The sequence below is a fragment of the Chroicocephalus ridibundus genome, chromosome 12, assembly GCF_963924245.1.
Source record: "Chroicocephalus ridibundus chromosome 12, bChrRid1.1, whole genome shotgun sequence".
NCBI lineage: Eukaryota > Metazoa > Chordata > Aves > Charadriiformes > Laridae > Chroicocephalus > Chroicocephalus ridibundus.
Window position 1 is genome coordinate 6010215 of NC_086295.1, and position 23312 is coordinate 6033526.

The window sequence follows — 23312 nt, forward strand, 5'->3', positions numbered from 1 at the left end:
AGCTTTCAGGGCAAGAGAGGGATCCCAGGGACTGGCGCAGCAGCGTGGCTGCCCATCTCCATGCCAGGGCCCAGCTCCACCTGCAAAGCCCCGCACCGGGCGTGGGGCAGGCTCACGGCGGGGCGCACACCCGTCCCCTCGCACACAGCCACCACCCGCCACCGGCAGCCAAGTTGTGCACGCCACCGCAGCCTTTCTCAAACCCGACCCTGTGGGCCAAATTAACAACTAAATGAGCGGGTGCGTAGGCAAAAACATGTATAAGCGGATGCTGCTGAACAGAGGCATCCCTGTCAGCAGGCACACGGGCACGAACAGCGCTCGGGGCGGCCGGCTGCCAGGGGCCGGGCCCGCGGGCTGAGGCGCCGGCAGGGAGCGGCCGCCGGGCGGCGGAAGCCCCGCTGCGGGCACCCAGCCGGGCCGCTGCCGCCGGGCGGCACATCAATGCACCGCCCCCGCCCTCGGGCCCGGCCGCCCGCTCCGCCCCGGCGCCGCCACACTTCAAAGGCCCTTTGGTGGCGACCGCTTGCGGCCTCGCCCTGCCTATGACAGGAACCGCCCGCGGCGGGCGGGCAGGGCCGCTCCGCAGCGACCACCGCGGGGCCGCAATGACAGGCCTGCGCGGCCCGAAATAGTGACGGCGGCGCGGCCGTGCCCACAACGGGGCGGGCCGCCGCCGCGCCACACCAAAGATGGCGCCGGAGCGGGCGGGGGGGGGGGGGGGCGGGAACGGCCGCCCGCCCTCCGCGCATGCGCCCGCCCGCCCGCCAAAGCGCGGGCCCGGGCGCCGCGCAGGCGCTTTGCCGTCGGGCCGGGCCGCCGGGGCGCAGTGCGCATGCGCCGGGCGGTGGCCGGGCGGCGGCGCCTGCGCAGTGCCCAGGGCGGGGCGGCCCCGCGCCTGCGCCCCGGCGGCCCGCCGTCCCGGCGCAAGATGGCGGCGGTGGGGCGGGCGAGGCGGAGGTGGGGCGGCGGCGGGAGACGCAGCGGTGCCCGGTGCCTACAGCTCCCGACCTCACGCCCAGGTAAGCGGCGCTCCCGCGCGGCCGGGGCCTGCCCTGGAGGAGGAGGAGAGGGCGGGCGGGCGGCGGAGGGGTAGGCGGCGCAGGAGGCGCAGGCCCGCGGCCGCCATCTTAGAGCGCGGCCGCTGCGCCTGCCCCGGCTGCGCTGGTGGCCGCGCTCCCGCCGCTGCCGCCGCGCCTGCGCGCGTTCCGGCGGCTCCTCCCCCGCGGCGCGCCGTAACGGCCTCCTGTCTCCGCAGCGGCCCCCGCGGGCCAGGCGCGGGACGCCCCGCTATGAGGATGCGGCCCCGGCACGCCAGCGGCGAGCACGGAGCGACGGCCACGCGTCCCGCCAGGCAGCTCGCCACCGTAAGTACTCGCCTGCCCGGTCGCGGGGCCGCCCGGCCTCCGCCCCGCTTAGACCGTGTCCCCGGACTCCTCCCGTCCAGCCTGCAGAGTTGTCGCCGCCGTCGCCTCCGCTCCGCACTCGCTGGGCCCCGGCGCCTGTGGTTGCCCGCCGGTCCCGGCCCGCCGCGCCGAGGAGCTCCGTCCCGTCACCGCTTCCCGGAGGGTAGCTGCCCTCCGCGCTGCCCGGCAGCATGCTTTCCCTCGGCAGACACGGTCCCTCGGTCCCCGGCGCGCTCGCCACGCGTGTGCCGCCCCGGGAGCTCCGCGCTCTGCGCAGCCCCTGTCCCGTCTGGCCGGGCGCAAGGGCTGGCTCTCGGGAAAGGGAGAAGCACTGACGGAAGGAGGCAGTGGCCTGGCTTCCAGCCTCCCGAAGCAGCCGTGGATCTGGGATGAGGGAGAACCTTGCTGTGCCCCAGGGGGCTGTCGCTGCTCTCCTTTGTCTGCGTTTGCTGTCGTCTTGTGTAAAAAATCCTACCTCGGTGAAATGGAAACAAATAATGATCCTGTTTGCTGTACTTCTTTACTTTGTGTCTTCTTCCACCTTCTCTGGTTGTGCTGCTGCTCCTAGGTTGTAAGCTCTCTGGGCAGGGACAGCGTTCTACTGTGACTGTGAAGTACTGTACGCATTGCCATGGTGTATAAAAACAATACCATAATCACCATAAAATGCTTACTCTGGATCCCTTTCACTGTCTAAGTCCCAATATTAGTTACATAAAAGTAGTGTTGCTTCTGTCAGCAGCACTATTTAGTGTTGTTTAGTTTGCTTTTTTCCTTTTCCCAGACCTTAAGGGTACTTGTATTTAGTACTCATCAACGCTGATCAAGTGATAAAGCTTCTTGTCTGCCTCCCACATTGTACTTCATAAATGGGAGAAGGCAAAAAGAATGAACCCGATTTGACAGCTGTTTTGAGCAATGAGTGGTGAAAAACACTGGCAAGTTGCCGCAGCTGGTGTGTGCTGGCCAGTCTAGGAAGATGTTGATACCCAGCACTATCTGTAAGTTCTTGAATTACATCCTGGGCTCACTTTGGGAGGTCTGGTCCCCTTAGTATGTACCAGTTCAATAGAATGTGGTGTCGGTGTAATGTGCAGGACACATCAGCAACTGCATGTGCGAATGTTTTTAGTTTAAGAAGGAGGGGCTCTAAACACATCCTTCAAAAGTGACTGCACCTGCAGTACTGCCAGATGAGGCTCGTGCCCCTCGGGCTCCGATCTGCTTCCCCGCTCTGACGTCCCCGACACGAGTCTGAGCTGCTGCCATGTCTCTTTGAGGTGGCTGGGTTAAACTTGCTGCCTTTCTGGCAGCTAGCTGAAGTGAAGTGACTGTAGAGGGCATGGCGGGGTTGGAGTTCAGGAGGAAGTGTGAGTAAACAAATATTGCACAACACTCACCTGCTGAGGCAATTAAATGTCCATGATTGCATTGGCACGCTCTGTAGCAGACACTTTCGCCCCTGGGCTTGGTTATTGTTATCTGCCTAGTTCTGAGCAGAGACCGAAACTCCAGGTTTCTGCAGCATCCCACACCTTTTGCTTACCCTTGCTAGAAGGATGGAAACATCTTCCAAGATGCTGGAAGGGTCAAGTGTTCCTCAGCCCTGGCCTGCATCACACTGATCCCAGTAGACAACTTAGCTAGTGCCTACCGGTTCTTGATCATTGTTGGCTCCTACTGTTCTGCTCTTCTGAAATAGCAGCAGAATTTTTATGATCAGGGAGGGGAACAAGGGTGAATAAATCCAAAGTGGCCTAGCGTGCAAACCAAACCAGAGTTTTTTACTTAAGAGATGATATACAAGGGAGCCTACTGCTAGGGCTACTATGGCGTTCAGTTAAAAAACACACTTGTGTATACAATTGTGGTACCGCGGCCCTAACTTTGTTGTTGTGTAGAGTGTCTCCAAAGGCCCGAATAGAGTTAAGTAACTGAGGTAGATGGTAATTATTTAAAATGCCCTGTTTCCCCTCAGTTCATTGCCACTGTATTTAGAGCTGCCAGAGAGGAGCAATCTACGGTGCTGTTTCAGAAACTTCCCCGGGGGGAAGAATGGTGACTAAGAGAGGAAAAGCCTGGCTGTTTCTCTCCAGCTGGCAACATTAAATTATGATTAAGATGAGCTTTATTGTTTCAACAGACCTTCCTTTGCATAACTGTTGTTATGAAGATGAAGAAGTAACAAAGGCTAAAACAGCCCGGCTGAGGCTTTGCAGCCAGTCTGGGCCTGGGACATACTAAGGAAAGTAACTCAGGCGTTCCCGATTCCCAACCTGTGGTTCTCTGGAGCCCAGAAGTTGTTATTAGTGAAGCACTAGGGCTATTTTGTATAGAAGATTTTCTTTTAATAAAAGCCTTTTGTTTAAATTATGTGCAGTTATGTGTTTATAAATGTTGATTTAAACTGTCTCTGAAGATAACAGATCAGATATAACTAGTAGTATTAGCATGGCAGAAGGTGGTACGTGTTCACAGAGGAGTGTATTTTATTTTTTATGCTCTCAGTCCTGATGTATGGGACCAGGTGCTGCCCTCTTAGGAGAGATCTAGCTGAAAAGTGAGTATTTTTGAATGCTGACCTTACGAACTACCTGGTTGACGCCATTTAAAGCTCAGCATTCCTCATAGCTAGTTGTATCTAGGATAACAGGTATTTTTCAGGGCCTAGGTCCTGTTTTGTGTGTGCTGGTTCAAACCCTGCTTTATTGTCAGAACGAATGTGTAGTGCTGCAGCTGAGCGGGCCAGGTGGATCTGAGATCTTTTCCTGCTGTAACACGGATTTTATGTGTATTTTTTTCTAGTGCGGTTGCTGAGAAATGGCCAATGAGAATCACGGAAGCCCTGCGGAGGAAGCATCTCTCATGAGTCACTCACCTGGCACCTCCAACCAGAACCAGCCCAGCTCCCCCAAACCTATGCGACTGGTACAGGACCTGCCAGGTACTGACTCTGCTTTTGGGAAGGCTGAGCACAGAGTTCTGCAGGGCCCTGGTAGCAGGGGAGAGAACATGAAGCGGGGCTGCCAGGGGAGGCTAGGAACGGTGCATATTTCAGAGTGCGCTGTGGCAGTAATGGGGACCTGAAGGGCAGGGCTGCTTTTGTCCTGACTCTCTCACTGTATTCTCAGATGAGCTGGTGCAGGCTGGCTGGGAGAAGTGCTGGAGCAAGCGGGAGAACCGCCCTTACTACTTCAACCGCTTCACTAACCAGTCTCTGTGGGAAATGCCTGTTCTGGGACAACACGATGTCATTGTAAGTAAGCACTTGTCTTGAGGGGCTGTGCCTATACTGGGATATTCTGCAGGGGCAGATGCCATGGTCGTGTGGACTTCAGATTGCACGTGTGGGAGGGTCTCCTCTACCTTCAGAACTCCTTGCTGAGTCCAGTGTCTGTCTTGGTTCTGATGAAATCTTTCAGGTGCGCGCTCAGGTAGTGCCGTTCCAGTGTAGTGCACTACTCAAAGAGCACTCAGCCTGGTGGAGCTGTGTTGCATTTTTCTCATTTAAGTCTTTAAAAAAAGAATGCGGATGCGGGTCTAGAAGAGAAATTTGTAGCTCTCTGTAGGTGTGAGTATTGGTGTCCTTATTTCCATCCATGTAGGAGCCTGGGGCAGTGAAATGGGCAATTAAAAGAGCTTATTACATTTGTTTGGGACTCTGCAGTGGCAGCTGATGAACTAATGTGTGCTGCTGTTCTTTGGACACTTGTAGTCAGACCCTCTGGGACTGAATGCGGCTCCTATGCCACTGGAAGGTGGGATGATAGATACCTCTGTGGAGAGCAAGCAAAGGAAGAGGAGGTTCTCTGAGGAGGTTCCACCGAGTGGCAACAGTGTGAAAAAGCCCAAGGTGAGTCTGGTGCTGTGAAACAAATAGGCTGCAGAATGTTGTTCAAACTGAAACCTAGACGGTGTAGAGCTTGGACCTGTTTTTTTTTGAACTGTGCGATGTTGTGCCACCCTAGTTCAACTGGAGCTGTGACAGCTGATGCGCAGAAAGTACAAAAGTGAGAGCAGACTCAGGTCCTGCCAAGTTGTCATTTCTCTCTTACAGCCTGAGCTGGAGTATGGGAGTTGTGAGACAGTGTTATGACTGAGAAACATGGTAGCTCACATGTCTGTGTTAACATGCCAACAGCAGGCAAAATGTGCTCTAGCAATTCACTGGGGTGTCCTGAGTGCTGTACTCATGCAGGATTGTTAGGTGTACTGGGTTGCTTCCACTTTACCTGTCTCTGTAGGGCAGTAATTCATTTTTTGTACACCCAGGCGGATGTCCCGGGGAACCCAGCTGCTCAGCCAGTCCCCAGCTCTCCCAGTATTCCAGGAACTTCTGTCCTGAAGGCATGGTGTGTTTCACCTGAAGATAAACAGCAGGCAGCTCTTTTACGACCAACTGAGTGAGTTGTCTCCATTTGTCTTCTCTTTTCTCAGTGGTAGATTAGAGACACATGGGTTTCCAGACATCTTTGAAGAAGAACCTGAGGGACATAACACCCTCCTATATCTTTGCAAAGAGGCTTGATAGTTTAGTTTCCTGGCTGGTGAAACAGCTCAAGGAATCATCTTTAGAAGTAATATTTGATAATTAGCTGATGGCTGGCCATCCTGATAACATTTGCTTCTGCCATAGAGTATATTGGGACCTGGATATTCAGACAAATGCAGTGATTAAGCAGAGAGCACCATCTGAAGTGCTTTCTCCACACCCTGAGGTGGAGCTGCTTCGATCCCAGCTCATTCTGAAGCTGCGGCAACATTATCGTGAGCTCTGCCAGCAGCGAGAAGGTAAGTTTCTGTTGGGTTCCCCTGATTTGTTTTCTCAATCCTGCGGTACTGTGGGGTTCTTCCTTCTGATTTATGTCTGTCTTGTCCTTGCGATCTCTTTTTGTGATGGTTGTACTCTCTGTGACATTGTTGGTTGTGAACTCATTAGGCAGAACTTCAATGAGATGATCCTTAATGGAGCTTCTGAGCATCTCTTTATCGTACTGATTAGACACTTTTTCTGTGCTTCTCCAGGGATTGACCCTCCAAGGGAGTCCTTTAATCGCTGGATGTTGGAGAGGAAGGTGGTTGATAAAGGGACAGATCCTCTTCTACCAAGTGACTGCGAGCCAGTAGTGTCTCCCTCCATGTTCAGAGAGATCATGAATGACATTCCCATCAGGTACTGTTCAAAGACAGGGCACCTTGCTGCGATGTTTTTGTCTTGGGCTAGTCCAGTGATTTACCTGCTGCGATTCTGTGCTTTTGTGTTTTACTTTCGCTGATGAAGTGGTAGGGTGCTGGTGATATAAAGCTTGGGAACTGGACCTGGCCTCCATACCTTCGTGGCAGCCGTGGAACTGATGCATATGAATTTATACTTACCTCAGGTTATCCAGAATCAAATTCCGGGAGGAAGCCAAGAGACTGCTCTTCAAGTATGCCGAGGCTGCAAAACGCCTGATTGAATCCAGGTGGGAGTTCCTGTTACAGTGCTGTCACGTTCAGAACAGAAAAAAGTTATAGGGGTTTTAGAAGGGGCTGCTGGATCCCACCTCATTCAGTGCTGATCATCATCTTACTGAGGAAAAAGCAAGGTTAGGAACGTACAGAAGAAAAGCAATCGTGCTGGAGGCATCTTTTGATAGTAATGTTACAGTAAAATCTAATGTTGGGAAGCCGAATGTATGCAGAGACTAGTGAGAATCTGTGAAATACTGGACACAGAATGCCTTCTGTCATTTATCTCTGAGGAAAAAAACAACAAGTACTTGGGCACTCACTGCTATTAAAGAGCAACAGGCTTAGAGTGGTGTTATGTTATACCATGTATGATTTTTCTGACAAGTTCTGCCAGAGGACAGAATTGAGGAAGATAGCCTTGTGGGGAAAACAAAAAGCTTGTTAATGGGGTAGTTTTCTCAAGAGTCACAAGCTCCTAGCAGTGGCTGCATTTGAAAATGAGAGGCAAGATCACAGTGGACCATTTCCATGATAGATGGCTTTTATCTGCCTCTCCAGTTGCAGAGAGGACCGGACACAGCTACACTGTGTTTTGGAGAAAGCGTGGCAGTCCCTAGTCATACAAATGTCTGGAAGCACTTTCCAGAGGAGGCCTGGAGGGGAGTGACAGGGTAGGGCCTTGAGGAAGCGTCAGCAGCTGTGTTCCCCTGCTGACAGAAGACGGTTGTGGTGGGATGGAATATATTGCCGTGCAGCTGTGGGTTAAAGTTTGCTTCTCCGTTTTGTGCAGGAGTGCTTCACCAGACAGCAGGAAGGTGGTGAAGTGGAATGTGGAGGACACCTTCAGCTGGCTGCGACGGGACCATTCTGCCTCTAAGGAGGACTACATGGTCAGTATCCCTTTGCTCGTGTGGCTGAGCGCAGGGAGCCTGGGAAAGGATGGGGGGCGTGTTGGGGCCAGATAAAGGTCCTTCTGGAGAAGGCTGCGATTGCTTTCCTTTGCTCTGTGAAATGGGAGTGACAGCAGCATGGGGACTGCATACCTCTGGGGAGTCCAGCGGCAGGTTGTGTAAGGGGCTCTGGTTCTCTGCTTCTGCAGGACCGCCTGGAGCACTTACGCAAACAGTGTGGGCCCCATGTGTCTGCTGCAGCAAAGGACTCCGTTGAAGGCATCTGCAGTAAGATTTACTACATATCCCTTGAATACGTCAAGCGGATCCGGGAGAAGCATCTTGCCATCCTCAAAGAGAACAATATATCTGGTACGCAGTCAGCTCTGAAGAGCTATAGGGCTACAGCACTGCAACATAAAGGCGATGTTCTCTGGCCTGTCCCCATTCAAACAGCATTGTCTGTTGGGAGGGCTGATCTGAGTCCACGGGGTTGGATTTAACAGTCAGAAATAGCCAGTCCAGCATAGGTCTTAGCTGACAGAGTCTGGCAGTGCCTATGCAGTGGCAAGGTGTCTTTCCATCAGGCACTGATACCGGCTGTAATATCAAATATCATAAAGGTATGATCTGTCAGTATTAAGCAGCATGTCAGGAGCTGACCACACTGAACAGGGTGTTAGTTTCTTTCCCTGGACCGTGCTTTTTTGCTCTGCTTCTTCATTAGTTCCTGGGGACAGCTGACACTCCCCTTCCTAATGCCAAGTTCTTTCTCCTTCCTGTATTCTCCTTTGACACATTTCTTGGGATCTAAGCACCTTCTGCACTCCTCTGCTTCCTAGCGCATCACTGGGCACCCTTCTTTCTTTCCCAGAAGAGGATTTATGTTTCTTGATCTTTTCTCTGTTTTCTTCCTAGTTTATGTCTGTACTTCTGCCCCTGGTCACCTTTTTCTTCTTCCATGCTCCCTGCTTTGTTCATCACCACCGTTCTGTTAGTCCTTTTCCTTTTTGGGTCCTAGCTCTGCTCAGACTCCCTTCAGATCCCAGTGTCTGCCTTTTGCTGCTTGTTTTTGCTGCTTCCCACCCGATTGAATCCATGATTCCTTCCAATTGATTTTCCTGTGAGCTCTTTTTTTTTTTCCCTGCTGAAGCCGAGGCTAAGCTGCTGTCCCCGGTGGGTAACCACAAGGTGGCGGGAGGATTCCTTTGTCTCCTGCATTTGGCAGCCTGGGAGTGTTTATTGTGCTTTGGCCGAGTTTGGTGCAAACTGAAATAACTGTTAGTAATGACAAGGAAGGTGTTTTACTTGTCTGGAACATGCCTCCTGATGCTGGAATTGTGTACAGTCTACAGATCTGCTGTGGTAGAGATGGAGAAATACTGTGAAATGGGTCCTCCCTATGCTCTGGCAGCGGGGGATGGAATTAATTTGGAGAGTCAGCTCTGAATCTAGCTAGCTACCTACAAGATCTGTGAAGGACCGCCATGGTGGTCCTTCGGGGTGACCAGTCTGCTCTTTAGCCCTATTCCTGTCACTGCATGTTTTCAGGTGGAAGGAAGAGCTGTCACAGATGTCCTTGGATTCTAATGGGCTGCCTTTCTCTTTATTCTCCATAGCTGAGGTAGAAGCTCCTGAAGTCCAGGACAGGCTCGTATACTGTTACCCAGTGAGACTGGCCATCCCCTCCCCACCACTCCCCAGCGTGGAAATGCACATGGAAAACAATGTGGCATGTGTGCGGTACAAAGGGGAGATGGTGAAAGTGAGCCGCAACTACTTCAGCAAGCTGGTAAGGGCTGACTGCCAGTCCTGCGTGACTTGTCACAAACTGCTCTTTGGTGAGAGGTTTTACTTCTCCATGTCCTCTGAGAGGAGAGACTGCGCAGAGGAATGGCGTGCTGACCTGGCAGAGGCTGTCAGACGCTGCCCTAATAGTAGCAGAAATGAGGACGGCTGCTTTCACCTTACTCAGGGTCAGGCTTCCGCTGGGAATACTTACAAGGTGTTGTGCGTATGCTCTGGATACATACTGTGCTGCGAGAATGATCGTAGTCACAGCAAGGCAGCCCTTGCTGAGAGGCAGTCGCTGATTTTTTTTCATTCATGCTAGTAAAGAGCTCACAGTTCACTCACACGGTAAAAGCAGATGTGCTGAAAAACCTCCATGCAGAGCCCCACCTGCTCCTGTTTTCATCGGTGTCCCTCTCCATGTCATGTGTATTTGTGTACTGTTTTATCTTTGTTGAGTCCGTTTGTGTTTAATGGCTGGGCTTTCTCTTCCAGTGGCTTCTCTATCGGTACAGTTGCATAGACGACTCTGGCTTTGAAAAGTTTCTGCCCAGGGTTTGGTGCCTTCTCCGTCGATACCAGGTACTGTCTAATCACAGTTGTACATCAGAAAGCCTTAGTAATAGTGGGGAACTGAACTCGTCTTTGCTCTGGGGGAGGTCCACAGCTCTGGGAGCCTGACACAAAACAGGGCTTAGACTGAGTCCGCTGTCTGCTCCCGGTGTTTTGAGATAAGACTGTGGTTTGGGGACCAATTGCAATCTTGACAGGAGACTTCAAGGGTGGTAAAGATAAATTTTCATGAAAGAAACCTTCAGTAGTTCTTGACTCTTGAGTGCCAGCTGAAGGTTCGTGGGGAGTATATGTGAAAATTGACAGTTCGTTTGTGGGGCCTGAGTTGGATGAAATATCTAAAGAGCATTCTTGGGTACATGCAGGGGACCTCCACGAATTTGAGAAAGGACGAGGGGGCCCTGCATACCTAGAGGAGTGGGTGCATGGACGTATGGCCCTGGGTCCGTGGTCAGTGAAGGGAGCAGCAGGAACAGCGAGTACAGGCACGGCTCACCGGGGTTTGCTCTCCTCAGATGATGTTCGGTGTGGGTCTGTACGAAGGAACTGGTCTGCAGGGGGCACTTCCCGTGCACGTCTTTGAAGCCCTCCACAAACTCTTTGGAGTGAGTTTTGAATGCTTTGCCTCGCCCCTGAATTGCTATTTTAAACAGTACTGTTCGGCCTTCTTGGATACAGACGGGTATTTTGGATCCAGGGGGTGAGTCTTACTTTCCGGTGCCCTTGCTGTGTTTCTGTGTGGGTGTGTGCACGTGCGATGACTCAAGACAGGCTGACGTGTGCGTGTATTCAGGGTGGTAGGTGGTTCTGTGATGTCTGCTCAGAAGGTTGTGTACTTCAGGCCCGCCTAAAGGCAATGAGTGGACACAGGCTGGCTGTGAAACCGTCAGGAGTGTGCCGTTGGTCTAGTTAGAGGGCTCTGGTCCCTGGGGTAATGCAATTTATAGGTCTGCCAGCACTTGCCCTTGTTCTGAAGAATGGGAGACCCGGGCCCTCAAGCACTCAGGTTGAATCAGCAGTCACCTCCAGGGACTACAGATGGAGCGTGTCCTCAGTGACCAGTCCAGCTGTTAGAAGCTGCAGGCTCTGTGCTGCTGGGGATTCAGGCTTTCTGAGAGTATGACTGCCTTTTCTGAGGAAATGGATGCTTTTTAAAGTCTGAAAATGAGAATTTTGGCCTCTCTGATGGGGCTCTTTGCCTTTTTCCTCCAGCCCGTGCCTGGATTTCTTCCCTATAAGTGGCTCTTTTGAGGCAAATCCTCCGTTCTGTGAGGAACTGATGGATGCCATGGTCTCTCACTTTGAGGTATGTCAGCTCACCTGTGGAGTTGTTCTGAATGGAGCTGTGCCATCCGTCCTCTCCTCCCCACTGCACCCTCACAGCAGGGCTGCAATGCTGAAGGCAAAGGGCGGTGACTGCTGCAGCATCACTCTAGAAGCAGGAATATTTCCTTTCAGAACTCATTAGACATGTCATTGCTCAGCCAGCGCTGAGATTGTTCATTTTCTTGTTGAACTAGAAACTGCTGGAGAACTCCAGTGAGCCTCTCTCCTTTATCGTCTTCATCCCCGAGTGGCGGGACCCTCCTACACCAGCCCTGACCCGCATGGAGCAGAGCAAGTTCAAGCGGCACCAGCTCATCCTGCCAGCCTTTGATCACGAATACCGCAGCGGGTCTCAGCATGTCTGCAAAAAGTAGGCCTTTTTCTCAGGTCCTTCTGGGAAATGTGTTTCTGAAGCCGTGTGACAGAAATATCCCATCCCAAGTTGAAATCAATGGAAAATAGGGAACAGGCAAGGAAAAACACAGCGCATAATCACCCTGGATTTTAAGATAGGCATGCAGTGTGTTCTGAATTTCATGTTCATTTAATCACTACTGAGGTATTAGACTAAGAAAAAGCTTGTGAGTGGGATATTCCTTGGGTACAAGTCCAGTCTGAACAGGTCATACACGTGGTGCTGTGGTGATCATCTGTGCTCCCCTGCCAGCTCTCTGATCTGGTGAGCCCGCTGAGCAGCGTTTCCCAGTCTGACAAATGCCGCAGCGGTTCCGTGTCACTTGGGGGGAAGCAGAAGTAAGGGGCAGGCAGGATCTTGGTCCTCAGTGGAGGACCGTTGCCCTGCTGTTTAAGCAACAAGTTCAAGTAGCAAGTGCTTAAACACTTCTCTGGGCCTGGTTACGATTGATGCCTTACCCTGATGAGTTTCCTTCTTCAGGGACAGCAATGTCCCAGTGCACGTGCTGGAGGAGAGCTATGTGGCTATGCAGTGTCAGTGCTTCTACTCTGAAAGTTTGCGAGCCTCTACCTTTACTCAGAGTTGCCGTGCACTCCATTCTGCCTGCTCTTTTCCCCAGAATAATGAGAGAAAAGGACAGATAAATACTTGTCCTAAACACAACCCACAGAAGGAGGAGGGGCGGGTGCTAGGAAGTGTGTGTGGGTGGCAGTTGTGTGACTTCTGGGCAGGTGGGCCATGGGAGATGCTGAGAGCCTGTGTCTTCCCTTGCAGAGAGGAGATGTACTACAAGGCCGTGCACAACACAGCCGTCCTCTTCCTGCAGAACAGTGCAGGCTTTGCCAAGTGGGAGCCCACGCCAGAGCGGCTGCAGGAGCTTGTTGCAGCCTACAAGCATTCAGGCCGGACCCTCAGCTCCTCCTCCTCCTCCTCGTCATCATCATCCTCCTCCTCGTCCTCCACAGCAGATAAAGAGCGGGAGCTGGGCCGAGAGCAAAGCAGCAGCAGGGAGACTAATCCCAACTAAGGTGCAGAGGTGCGAGGCAGCAGGGGAGGTGCCGGCAGCCCCGAGGAGGCTTTGCCGGGGCAATGGAGAGACTGCTGGCTGCGTAGCACCGGCCTGGGGGACTCTTGCGCAGCAGCTCCACGGCACCTGCTTTCCTCTGCGAACTGCATGCCACCCCCGCCCAGGAGCGCCGGGGAGCGCCCGTCCGCCGGCGGGGAGAGGAGCTCGGCCGCAGCCCTCACCGGAGGGCGAGGGAACCCAGCGTGGCGCGGCAGGAGGAGCAGGCAGCCCCCTCGATGCCAGAGCAACGGGGGAAGGGGCAGCCGGAGCTGGGACGCATGCACGGGTGGAAGGACGGTGGGACAGATGGAGGGACGGATGGCAAGCGCGAGTGCTCGGTGCCTGGCGCCGCGGCTGAAGGGGCCCCAGCAGCTGGCCGCAGCCCGGCGCCGGCAGGAGGAGGACGGGCAGAGCCCGGGGGCTCCTGCGGCCGGACTGGCACCAGCACGGCTCCGTGTCCATAGTGTAAATAGTTCTGTCCGTGGCGCCCGTGCTCCTCGCAGGGCTGCTCCCATCGCATCCGTGTTTCTTTCCCACATGTGTGAGTCCCGTGTTCGCCGACGCTGTGTACCGTAGAGGGGAGGAGCGGAGAAGAGGAGTTTCTTTGGTGTGTAAAGACGTCTTTGCAGCTGTTTTGTAGTCGTTGTGGTTTTTATGCGGAGCCTCCGGGCTTTATTTAACCTCCTTGGGTTTTGTTTTGTAAGGATTAATTTAACACCGCTAACCATTTTATTACTTTTATCAAGAAGAGCAAAGTCTATTTTTGATTTCTGTTTCCTAGTTCTTAGGAACATTAAAAACCAGCATACAGCTCTGCCCCGTGTCCGTGCCTTTCCTTCTCTGTTGGCCACGGGCCTTTGGTCACCTGCCCTCGCCTCTGTCTCACTCTGGCTGAAAGTTTGAAAAACGTTGTGGGGGTGGTTTGTTTTTTTCAGAGCTATCTGTCATCTGACCCGTTCCGTGCTGCAGTGCCCTCCTGGTGAATTTTTTCTTCCTAAGGACCTGTGTGAACCCTCTAAAGCAACCTGGCCACTGTCCTCCTGGTTCATTTTCTGCCGCTGTGGTCAGGAGTTTGGCTTTCTCTTCCCTGTAACGGCCCTCCAAGCGGTGCAGGCAGCTGTGATCGCCCTCAGCCTCTTCGGGGCAGAAGAAGCCAGCTCCTCCTCGCGGGCTCTCTGCTCTGGGGCTCTCGGCACTTTGGTAGCCCTTTGCCTCCTGGTCAAGGAGGCCCAGGCTGAGCTGCGTTGCAGGTCCAGGCGCATTGGCAGGGAGCAGAGACCGATGCAGTGGTGGGAGAGCTTGGCCGGGCTTTCCTGCAGTCAGTCCCTAACGCGGGCCTGGTGGGGGGTGTCCGTGGGGAGCGGGGACCTTTCCTGGGTAGCGCAGCCTGGGGGTCGGTGCACCGCACTCTCAAAGTGCAGACCTTCCCCGGCTGGACTGATCTTGCTTCAGCTTCCAGCCATCCATTTCACCCTGTCCCTGGCTGTTGGATTAAAGAATTGTTTACTACCACCAGTCTCTTCTGGCCCAACGAGGTGAGGGCAGCTCGGGGGGGTTAAAAGCAGTGGTAGTTCTCTGACCCGGCCTTTCTGGGGTTCGGGAATTTCCCGGCTTTACCTGTAGAGCTCCCTCCACCCCTGGACAGGCTGCAGGCACCGTGGAGCCCTGTTCTCCTCCCTGGCTGGGTTTCTCTGTCCCAAAGGAAGACGGCTCCGGGGCAGGTTAGCGTTGCCTGGGAGCCTGTGATCCTGCAGCCTTGCGGGGCTGCGTTTCTCGACACAGGTCGAAAGGTTTATTAGTTAAAAGCCGGGAGCTGAGGAAGCACCGTGAATCCTGGGTCTGTGTCGCGCCCACGGCACTCTGCAGCCAGCAGCACCCGTGCCGCGGCAGTGCCGGCGCTGCTCTGTGGCGGGCAGGAGCAGCCCTGCCCCACGTGCTGCCTGCTCCCAGTACCTGCACGGCCGCCTCCCAGCTCTCCAGAGACGCTTTCAACGACAGAGACGAGATCATTGAACTTCTTTAACGTCACTCAGGACAGTTGGGAGCTCTGACAGTGAAAGCAGCAGTTTGTAAAGCCTTTTTTTTCCCTTTTATTCATTATTTTGAGCCAAGGCAGGCTGCTCTTGAAGTGCAGGTGACCAGAGACACACCTTGATGCTGGGACCTGTCAGCAGACCTGCTCCTTGGTCAGTCTGTCCTCACCGAGTCCTTTGTCTTGCTCCCTTGGATGATGAACGATTACCTTGATACGTATTTAATTGACGGACCATGCCAGGAGCCGAGCCCCTGTGGCAGAGGTCAGTGGGCCCTGGAGGAGCGCAGGGACAAAGTGACAGCTGGTGAAGGATCCAGTGAGGGTGGTGGGGCTGGAGGTGGCTGGCCGGGACACGGAACAGGTTCTTCCAGGACTGAGCTGCCCGATCCTTGAGGCAACTGGACCAGCCAGCACAGGGCATCCCCATCAGCCCGGTGCCAAGATGGGATGCGACGCTTCCCACCGAGACACTCGGTGGTGGCCGTCCTGCAGTGCCAGACTGCTCCCTGCCCAGCCGAGCCTGCACCAGGGGTGGAGCCAAGGGTGGGTGACCGAGGCCAGGCCAAGCTGTGCGAGGGGCTGCGGTGGTGGGAACAGCCGGGGCACACAGCTGGGGACGGTGGCCGGTACGAGCAGGACTGGGGGTGACATGGTCAGCAGTCACACTGGGAGCTGGACGTTGCCTGGTCCCCCGGAATAAAAGCTCTTTCATACTCGGCCAAACCTTGAGGATTTGAACCGAAGGGCCCTTGGCTAACGCTGCTCCGGGCAGCTCCTGCCCAAGTGGCTGCTGTGTCGCGGGCCAGAGCTGCAGCCCAGCCCTGCGCTCGTCAGGGGGTGGGCAATAATTAACCTGGGCAGTTCCCAGAGCTCAGCCCTGCCTGGAGAAAAAAAAGTCATTGTTGACCGGCATGGAAATCCCGTCCTGCCCCCCGCGAGGACTGAGAGCAGCAAGGTGTGATCCTGTCACCGACAAGGGGATGGAAACCCACGGCAGCGCCATGGCTCAGGCATGTCCCCTGCTTGGCCATTGCTGCTTGGGGGTCCCTGTTGTCACCCCCACAAGCACTGCCGCCTGTGGTGGGTGGTCACTGCTGCTCTCCTGGCTGGCAGCGCAGTGGGAGGGAGGTTTTCCCTGTCTGTGCTGGGAAGGAATCGCTGCTGCCAGCCTGCCCTGGGCAGAGAGGGGGGCTCTAGTGGCTGCTGCCCCTTGGGGCTGCTGGAAACGCCCCTGCAACGTCTGCAGCCAGCGGGGGGGGGGGGGGGGGGGGGCGGGGAATTTGGCACGGGCTGAGGGGAGACCCAGCCGTGGAGAGGGATGTGACAAGGGCTCAGCCTGGCTCTGGCAAGTGCTGTGGCCCCCCAGTGCCCCCAGCCCTGGCTCCCCAGGGCGCAGGAGTGGGGTGAGGTGTCCAGGCATGTGCTGGCAGCACTGGGTGTTTCTGGGCGCCCTGGGATCCCCATCCTGCGGGTGACACGGACTCCAGGAGGGGTGTCCAGAGCCCTCCCCACCGGGCACTTCATGCCTGAAGCAGCTTCTCTCCCTGGGGTCGTACAAGAGCCGCCCGTTCCCAGGCTGGTGAAGGGGAGAGGGTCTGCCCGTGCCACGGGGACCCTCAGGATCCCGCTCTGCAGCCGCCCTCTCCCCAGGGCTGGGGGCTGCATGTCCCCAGGGGCCACTGCCTGCAGCCTCCAGGCAGGGAAGGAGCATCCTCAGGGCCGCCTGTGAGCGAGGGGGCAGCAGGGCTGCAGGGAGCCGCACCGGCATCCCCCTAAAACCGACCCGCTGCAGCCCGGCAGGGGTCAGGGGGACCTGGCTGTGCCCTGCGGCGTGGGTGGGCCTGACCCACCGTCACCCTCCGCACGGCGACGGCACCGGCACCGGCACCGGCACCGGCCGAGCATCCGCCTCCCGCTCCGCGTTGCCAGGCCAACGCCGCGGAGGATGCTGCCAGCCCCTGCGCCGGGGCTGCCTCCGCAGCGTGGCGGGCAGCCTGCCCCACGCCTCGTCCATGGGGGGCACGCCGCCGCCGGCACCCCGCCTGCCTCCCCGGACAGGGCCGCAGGGCTGGGGACCGACCCACGGCTGCTTCCCACTCGGGAGCACCGGCACAGACCGCAGGTACGGGGAGGTGGTGGTGGGGGCGGGGGGAACGCGAGGATGAGGGGGGCTGCAGGGCTGGGGGGTCCCTGCAGCCAGCACAGCCCGGTGTCCCGGGGAACCTGGATGGACGGGGAGGGACAAGCCCCGCTCGGGACCCTGAGCCCCCCCACTCCATGCTGCAGCACCGAGGGGCTCTGCAGCCGGTCCTGTCCCCTGGGAAAGACGTCTCCCTCCTTCCCAGGCACCGGGGAGGGGATGAGTCCCAGCGCTGGTGGCACCAGCCAGTGGTCAGAGCTGGGCTGTGCTGGCCCTAGGAGGGGGCTGCTGCTTCCCCATCCCTGCTCCCCCATCCCCGCTCTGTCATGGACCCTGAAGGGGTGACCAGGACCCAGCCTGTGGGGTGCGGAGGGGCCCGTAATCTGCCCCCCAAGCCCTCTCTCACAGCGGCTTCCCTCTCCCCCAGCCCAGACAGCCCCTGGCCAGCCCTCGGGCGGCATGGCCCACCAGGACGGCGGGCGGGGGCTGCAGCCACCCGTACACGTAGCCCCCGAGCTGGAGTGCAAGATCTGCTACAGCCGCTACGACGCCCGCGCCCGCAGGCCCAAGCTGCTGCGCTGCGGCCATCGCCTCTGCGCCAAGTGCCTGCGCAAGATGGTGGCGCTGGGGAACGCATCGCCCCGCCAGCTCCGCTGCCCCTTCTGCCGCCAGCACAGCCCGGTGCCCGGTGGGGACGTGCAGCAGCTGCAGGACGACGGCGAGGCGCTGGCGCTGCTGACAGGCCATGAGCGGGCCAAGAAGCAGGGTGTCCCCCGGTCCCCCGAGGTTCTCCTCTGCCCCAGCGTACTGGAGCCCACGGCCGGCCCCGACTGCCTGGTCGTCACCATCCTGGAGGTGCCGGAGGACGTGGCCCCGCCGGAGGGCCTGGGAGGGCTGGAGGTGGTGCGGCTGTACCGCCCCGCCAGCCTGGGCACGCTGCCCTGCCACGGCCCCGGGCAGAAGTGCCGCTCCTGGGGGTGGCGAGCCGTCCCCCGCTTCATCCTGGGCGTCCTCTGCCTCCTCTACTTCAGCTCCCTGCCCTTCGGCATCTACCTCCTGCTCATCGAGCACCACAGCCTGGGCATCGTCCTGGTCAGCCTCGTGCCCTCCACCCTCCTCCTCTGCATCGTCTACAGCCTCTGCCAGTGTCTGTGCCGAGAGGTCTTCGGGTTCCCCCACTCCTGACCCTGCACGGCTGAGCCCTGTGCCTGCGCTGGGAAGGCTTTGGGCACCTTGGAGCGTTGTTCCTTGTGGGTACGGGTGTTCCCCGAACCACGGCTGACCCACAGCGCGGAGGTCTACCACCTGGACCACTGGGAGATGCTCAGCGCCTGTTGCCTGGGGGATGAAGGGATGGCGAGCAGCCCTGCCGAGGAGGGCTCAGGGGTGCTGCTGGATGGAAAGCTGGATGTGGGCCAACGATGTGCGCTCACGGCCCAGAAAGCCAACCCCATCCTGGGCTGCCTCAAAAGCAGCGTGGCCAGCAGGGTGAGGGAGGCGATGCTGCCCCTCTGCTCCGCTCTGGGGAGACCCCACCTGGAGTATCGCATCCAGCTCTGGGGCCCCTGGCACAGAAAAGACATGGACCTGTTGGAGCGAGTCCAGAGGAGGCCACAAAAATGATGAGCGGGCTGGAGCACCTCTGCTGTGAGGACAGGCTGGGAGAGACGGGGAAGAGCCTGGAGAAGAGAAGGCTCCAGGGAGACCTTATTGCGGCCTTTCAATACTTATCGGGGGCTTATGAGAAAGATGGGGACAAATATTTGAACAGGGCCTGTCACAACAGGACAAGGTTTTAAGCTAAAAGAGGGTACATTTAGACTAGATATAAGGAAGACATTTTCTACAATGAGGGTAGTGAAACGCTGGCCCAGGTTGCTCAGGGAGGTGGTAGATGCCCCATCCCTGGAAACGTTCCAGGTCAGGTCAGACAGGGCTCTGAGCAACCTGGTCTGGTTGCAGGTGTCCCGGCTCATGGCAGGGGGGGTCGGACTAGATGACCTTTAAAGGTCCCTTCCCACCCAAACCGTTCTATGATTCTACAATTCCCTTGCAGAACAGTGCAGGCTTTGCCGAGGGGGAGCCCAGGCTGGAGCGGCTGCGGGAGCTCCTTGCAGCCTACGAGCAATTCAGGCCGGACTCTTGGTTCCTTCTCCTCCTCCTCCTCCTCCTCTACCGCAGACAGAGCAGGAGCTGTGCCGAGAGCACAGCAGCAGCCAGGAGACTGATCCCAGTTGGGGAATCGCGAGTGCTTGGAGCCTGGCAGGGCCCCGGCAGCTGGCCACAACCCAGCGCCGGCAGGAGGAGGACGGGCAGAGCCCGGGGGCTCCTGCGGCCGGACTGGCACCAGCACGGCTCCGTGTCCATAGTGTAAATAGTTCTGTCCGTGGCGCCCGTGCTCCTCGCAGGGCTGCTCCCATCGCATCCGTGTTTCTTTCCCACATGTGTGAGTCCCGTGTTCGCCGACGCTGTGTACCGTAGAGGGGAGGAGCGGAGAAGAGGAGTTTCTTTGTGTGTAAAGACGTCTTTGCAGCTGTTTTGTAGTCGTTGTGGTTTTCATGCGGAGCCTCCGGGCTTTATTTAACCTCCTTGGGTTTTGTTTTGTAAGGATTAATTTAACACCGCTAACCATTTTATTACTTTTATCAAGAAGAGCAAAGTCTATTTTTGATTTCTGTTTCCTAGTTCTCAGGCACATTAAAAGCCCACGTACAGCTCTGCCCTGTGTCCGTGCCTTCCCGGGGTTCCTGGTCCCCTGTCCCCTCCCCAGCCAGCTCCCCTGGCCCCACTTGTCACCCTGGGGCTGCACGGGGCCACCTGGCTGGCCCCGGGGGATGGGGGGAGCCCGGCTGGTCTGAGCCCCTTCCCGGCAGCCGATGTCCCACTCAGCGATCCACAGGTGCTGCCGCTCCCTCCCACGCCTCCCACATGCGTGTCCCTGTCCCTGTGTGTCCCTGTCCCTGTGTGTCCCTCCCTGCACTGCCCCATGGCGCAGGGCTGTGACAGCCACCCCAGCCCTTTGTCCCACGTGTGAGCCCACCCCACGGGTGACCCCGGACGTCCAGGGAGGGGGAAAGGGAGGAGGCATCAGGAAGGCACTGGATCGCCTGGAAACACTGCGGGTCTTCCTCTGCCGAACGGAGGGGGGCCCCGTGGGGAGCCCAGCCGGTGGTGGGGATGGCGACCCCCCGGCAGCCTGGCCAGGTTCGGGCAGCCTGAGGGGCTCGGGCAGGACCTGCTCTGCTCCCCGGGGGCGGCGGAGCCAACCACAGCAGTGCTGGCAGTGGAGATGCCCACATCCCTGCCAGCATCCCCCTCGCCATCCCCACTGCGTCCTCACTGGCGTCCCCTCCACGGACAGGCAACACCAGGAGGTCCCGGATAGAGTCACATTTATTAACGCCCCACACCCCTCCCTGCCCACACCTCCCTCTCTTCTTGCCCGGGCGGCCGCCTGGTCTCATGGCCATCTGTCCTGTCCTGCCCGGCCACGGGGCTGTCCCCTCCCCTCCCCACGGCCACAGCCCCGGTCCCCAGGGACAGGGCACAACTGCCCCAGCCCTACCCCTGCTCTGCCACCCCCGGGGGGCACCTGCTCTCGCCGGGGGGAGATGCCAGCATCGCTGCCACGCTCCAGATCTTGGCTTTCTGGGGCTGCTTGCCTTGCCCGGGGCCTGGCCCCACCTCGGGGCTGTACCCGCACCCATCCTGCACAGGGCTGGGGTCAGGGCCGGGGGGGGCAGCTGGTGTAGCCCCCTCACCCTCGCTGTCCTCGCTGTCCGAGGCGCCGTGCGGTGCCCAGCTCGCCTTGTTCTCCTTCTTGAGGCGCCGGCGGGCGTTGGCGAACCAGGTGGAGACCTGGGTGAGGCTCATGCGGCTGACCACGGCCAGCATCACCTTCTCCCCCTTGCTGGGGTAGGGGTTCCTGGGGTGCCGCGCCAGCCAGGCCTTCAGCGCCCCGGTGCTCTCCCGTGCCGCTGCCACCTTCGCCCGCCCCGGCTCCACGGGAAGGGGCTGCCGGCAGCAGGGCGGGCAGAGCCCAGCGCTGGGCAGCAGCCCCGGGGGCACCTCGTAGGCTGGTGAGACCTGGAGGGGGTAGAGGGGTGTCAGGGCAGGATGGACTGGGGGGCAACAGTGGCCGGGGGAGGGGGCATGTGGGTGTTCGGCCCTTCGCACACGGGAGGGAGCAGAGCTGGGTCCTGCCCGTCCTCGCCCTCGCCTGTGCCTGGCATTGTGCCCCCCAAGGTGCCAGGGGGCAGGAGGGTGTCGGGGGGTGCAGGGAACCCAGCACAGCAACTCCCCAACCCCAGCCATCCCACTCAGCCCCAGCCTGGTCCCAGGAGGGGTCCCACGTCCCGTCCCCCCGGGAGCTGCTGTGTGGCACTTACCGAGGGCGCCAGGAGGCTCAGGGAGGGCGGCAGCAGGCTGTAGCCGGCCAGCATGGGGCAGGGACAGGGCAGCAGGGCTTGGGGGGGACCCCGCAGGGCTCCCCAGGGCCCCCCACAGCCCCCCGGCTCTCTGCCTGGGCTCCCCTCGCCCCGAGGAGCTGCCATGCTGCAGGGAGAGGAGCTGGGGAGCTGCTCCCGGGTGTTTTATAGCTGCCGGGGTCCGCGGTGACTGACAGCTGATTAGGGGGTATTAGCACCCACGAGAGCGGCAGCGGGGATCTGGGGCAGCCGATACCGACCCCTCCCCGGCCACTGTTGGACAGGGACTGGCGGGGAGCATCCTCCCTCCCTGACCGCCGGCCACCAGCCAGGACGTGTCCAGGAGCCACACCAGGAACACTGTGTGGCCCCAGCGCAGCCCATACAGTCCCCAGGGATGGGGTGCAACGGGGCCCACGTAAGCCCCACACGGCCATGGGGAAGCAGCACGCGCAGGGATGCACATGGGACACAGCACAGGCTCTGCTGCGGTGCCAAGAGCCATTGGTCCCCGTCCTTGACGCCAGCCATGACCTGTGCTGGGAGCAGGTGTCAGCAGAGCCCCCCTCCATGCCGCGGTGGGCCGGGTTGGAGGGCCGGGGGCAGGCGTGAGGACTTGTGCACGGCCCAGTAGGATGCGGGCAGCGCGAGGTGCTGCCCCGGAGCCCGCTCCTCCTCCAGCTTGGCCAGGTCTTCACCCAAGCCCCAGTGCCGCCATGCCCACGGCCGGATTCCCAGCTGCAGAGGAGTGAAGGGGAAGGGGTCCCGCAGCCCTGGGGACCCTTTGCCGGGGTGGGGACCCTTCCCCGCAGGCACCAGGGTGTTCCTGCCTGCTGGCGGAGGGGGGGACAGCGGGCAGGGCAGCGGTGGGCAGCTGGGCGAGGGGCCCCGAGAGCCCGCAACCCCCCAAGCCGCCCGTCTCCTGCCGCTGCGCCGCCCCGCTCAGACTGGGATTATCCCACAGGTTGTATCCGTCATTAAATACCGACTAATAACGCTCTCAGGATATTAAATATGTAACAAACCCGCTTAGCGCTGGCCGGGGACGGGAAGGGGAAGGTCACCGGTGCTAATGAGCCCTGCTGCATCCCCAGGCTCCCCGCAGGCCCCCGGTGACAGCAGAAGGTCCCAGGGCCAAGGTGCCACCACTGAGGGATCCTCCACGGCCCCGCTGTGCCCCATGGCCAGAGCCCCAGAGCACCCGGAGCTCCCCATGTGCAGCAGCCGGGAGCCCCGGTCCCGTTCATCCCAGCACCGTCCCATGCGCTCGGGATGGTCCCATGCTCTCGGCAGCCCCAGGCGTGGAAGCCACAGGACTACCAGGACCCTGTGCCACCAGCCAGGAGGGGACATCCAGGCCCAGCCCTGGCCGCAGCCCCGTAACCTTGTCCCCACGGGACTCCTCCAGCCCTAATCAGTGACGCCGGCAGCGCCGCGGATCCGCTTTATTAGATAATGGGGCTGTAATCTAGGAAAGCGTCTGTGGATTGCTGTGACGTCCAGCTGTGTCCATCCACCATGTCAGTGGCCGGCTGTGGCCCAACCTCTCCAGCTGTGCTGTGGCCACAGGGAGGGCCATGGCCAGCCACTGACATGGCAAACGGACACAGATGGATGCCGACTGAGTCACGGCTGGACAGGCACAGCCACACGCCGGCACAGACAGGGCAGCAGCTGGAGGTGAAGGCAGCAGGACGCAGCCATGGCTGGGACAGAGCCACAACCCCCGGCGGCTGAGGCTGCTCGCCCAGGGGAGGTGTGGGGACACCGACACCCCCTGGCTGGGCAA

The 23312-nt window shown here is 58.5% G+C and overlaps 3 protein-coding genes across 3 annotated transcripts; 2 read left to right on the forward strand and 1 right to left on the reverse strand.

The window, feature by feature from the left end:
* The first annotated feature begins 862 nt into the window (after window positions 1–862).
* Window positions 863–13737, forward strand: PCIF1 (phosphorylated CTD interacting factor 1). The gene is made up of 17 exons (XM_063349992.1): window positions 863–1022; window positions 1259–1367; window positions 4212–4350; window positions 4538–4662; window positions 5122–5259; window positions 5679–5809; window positions 6043–6197; window positions 6432–6579; window positions 6788–6871; window positions 7651–7750; window positions 7960–8122; window positions 9370–9542; window positions 10037–10123; window positions 10630–10814; window positions 11327–11420; window positions 11635–11810; window positions 12630–13737. Exons 3-17 carry the CDS (start codon window positions 4227–4229, stop codon window positions 12880–12882), a joined length of 2136 nt encoding a protein of 711 aa, XP_063206062.1. The 5' UTR covers window positions 863–1022; window positions 1259–1367; window positions 4212–4226; the 3' UTR covers window positions 12883–13737.
* A 2830-nt stretch (window positions 13738–16567) lies between these two features.
* LOC134522383 (E3 ubiquitin-protein ligase RNF182-like) lies at window positions 16568–19798 on the forward strand. The gene is made up of 2 exons (XM_063350027.1): window positions 16568–17078; window positions 17524–19798. Exon 2 carries the CDS (start codon window positions 17556–17558, stop codon window positions 18279–18281), a length of 726 nt encoding a protein of 241 aa, XP_063206097.1. The 5' UTR covers window positions 16568–17078; window positions 17524–17555; the 3' UTR covers window positions 18282–19798.
* Window positions 19799–20656: 858 nt separating this feature from the next.
* LOC134522388 (iroquois-class homeodomain protein IRX-5-like) lies at window positions 20657–22896 on the reverse strand. Its single transcript, XM_063350038.1, has one exon. It carries the CDS (start codon window positions 21408–21410, stop codon window positions 20658–20660), a length of 753 nt encoding a protein of 250 aa, XP_063206108.1. The 5' UTR covers window positions 21411–22896; the 3' UTR covers window position 20657.
* Window positions 22897–23312: the final 416 nt, after the last annotated feature.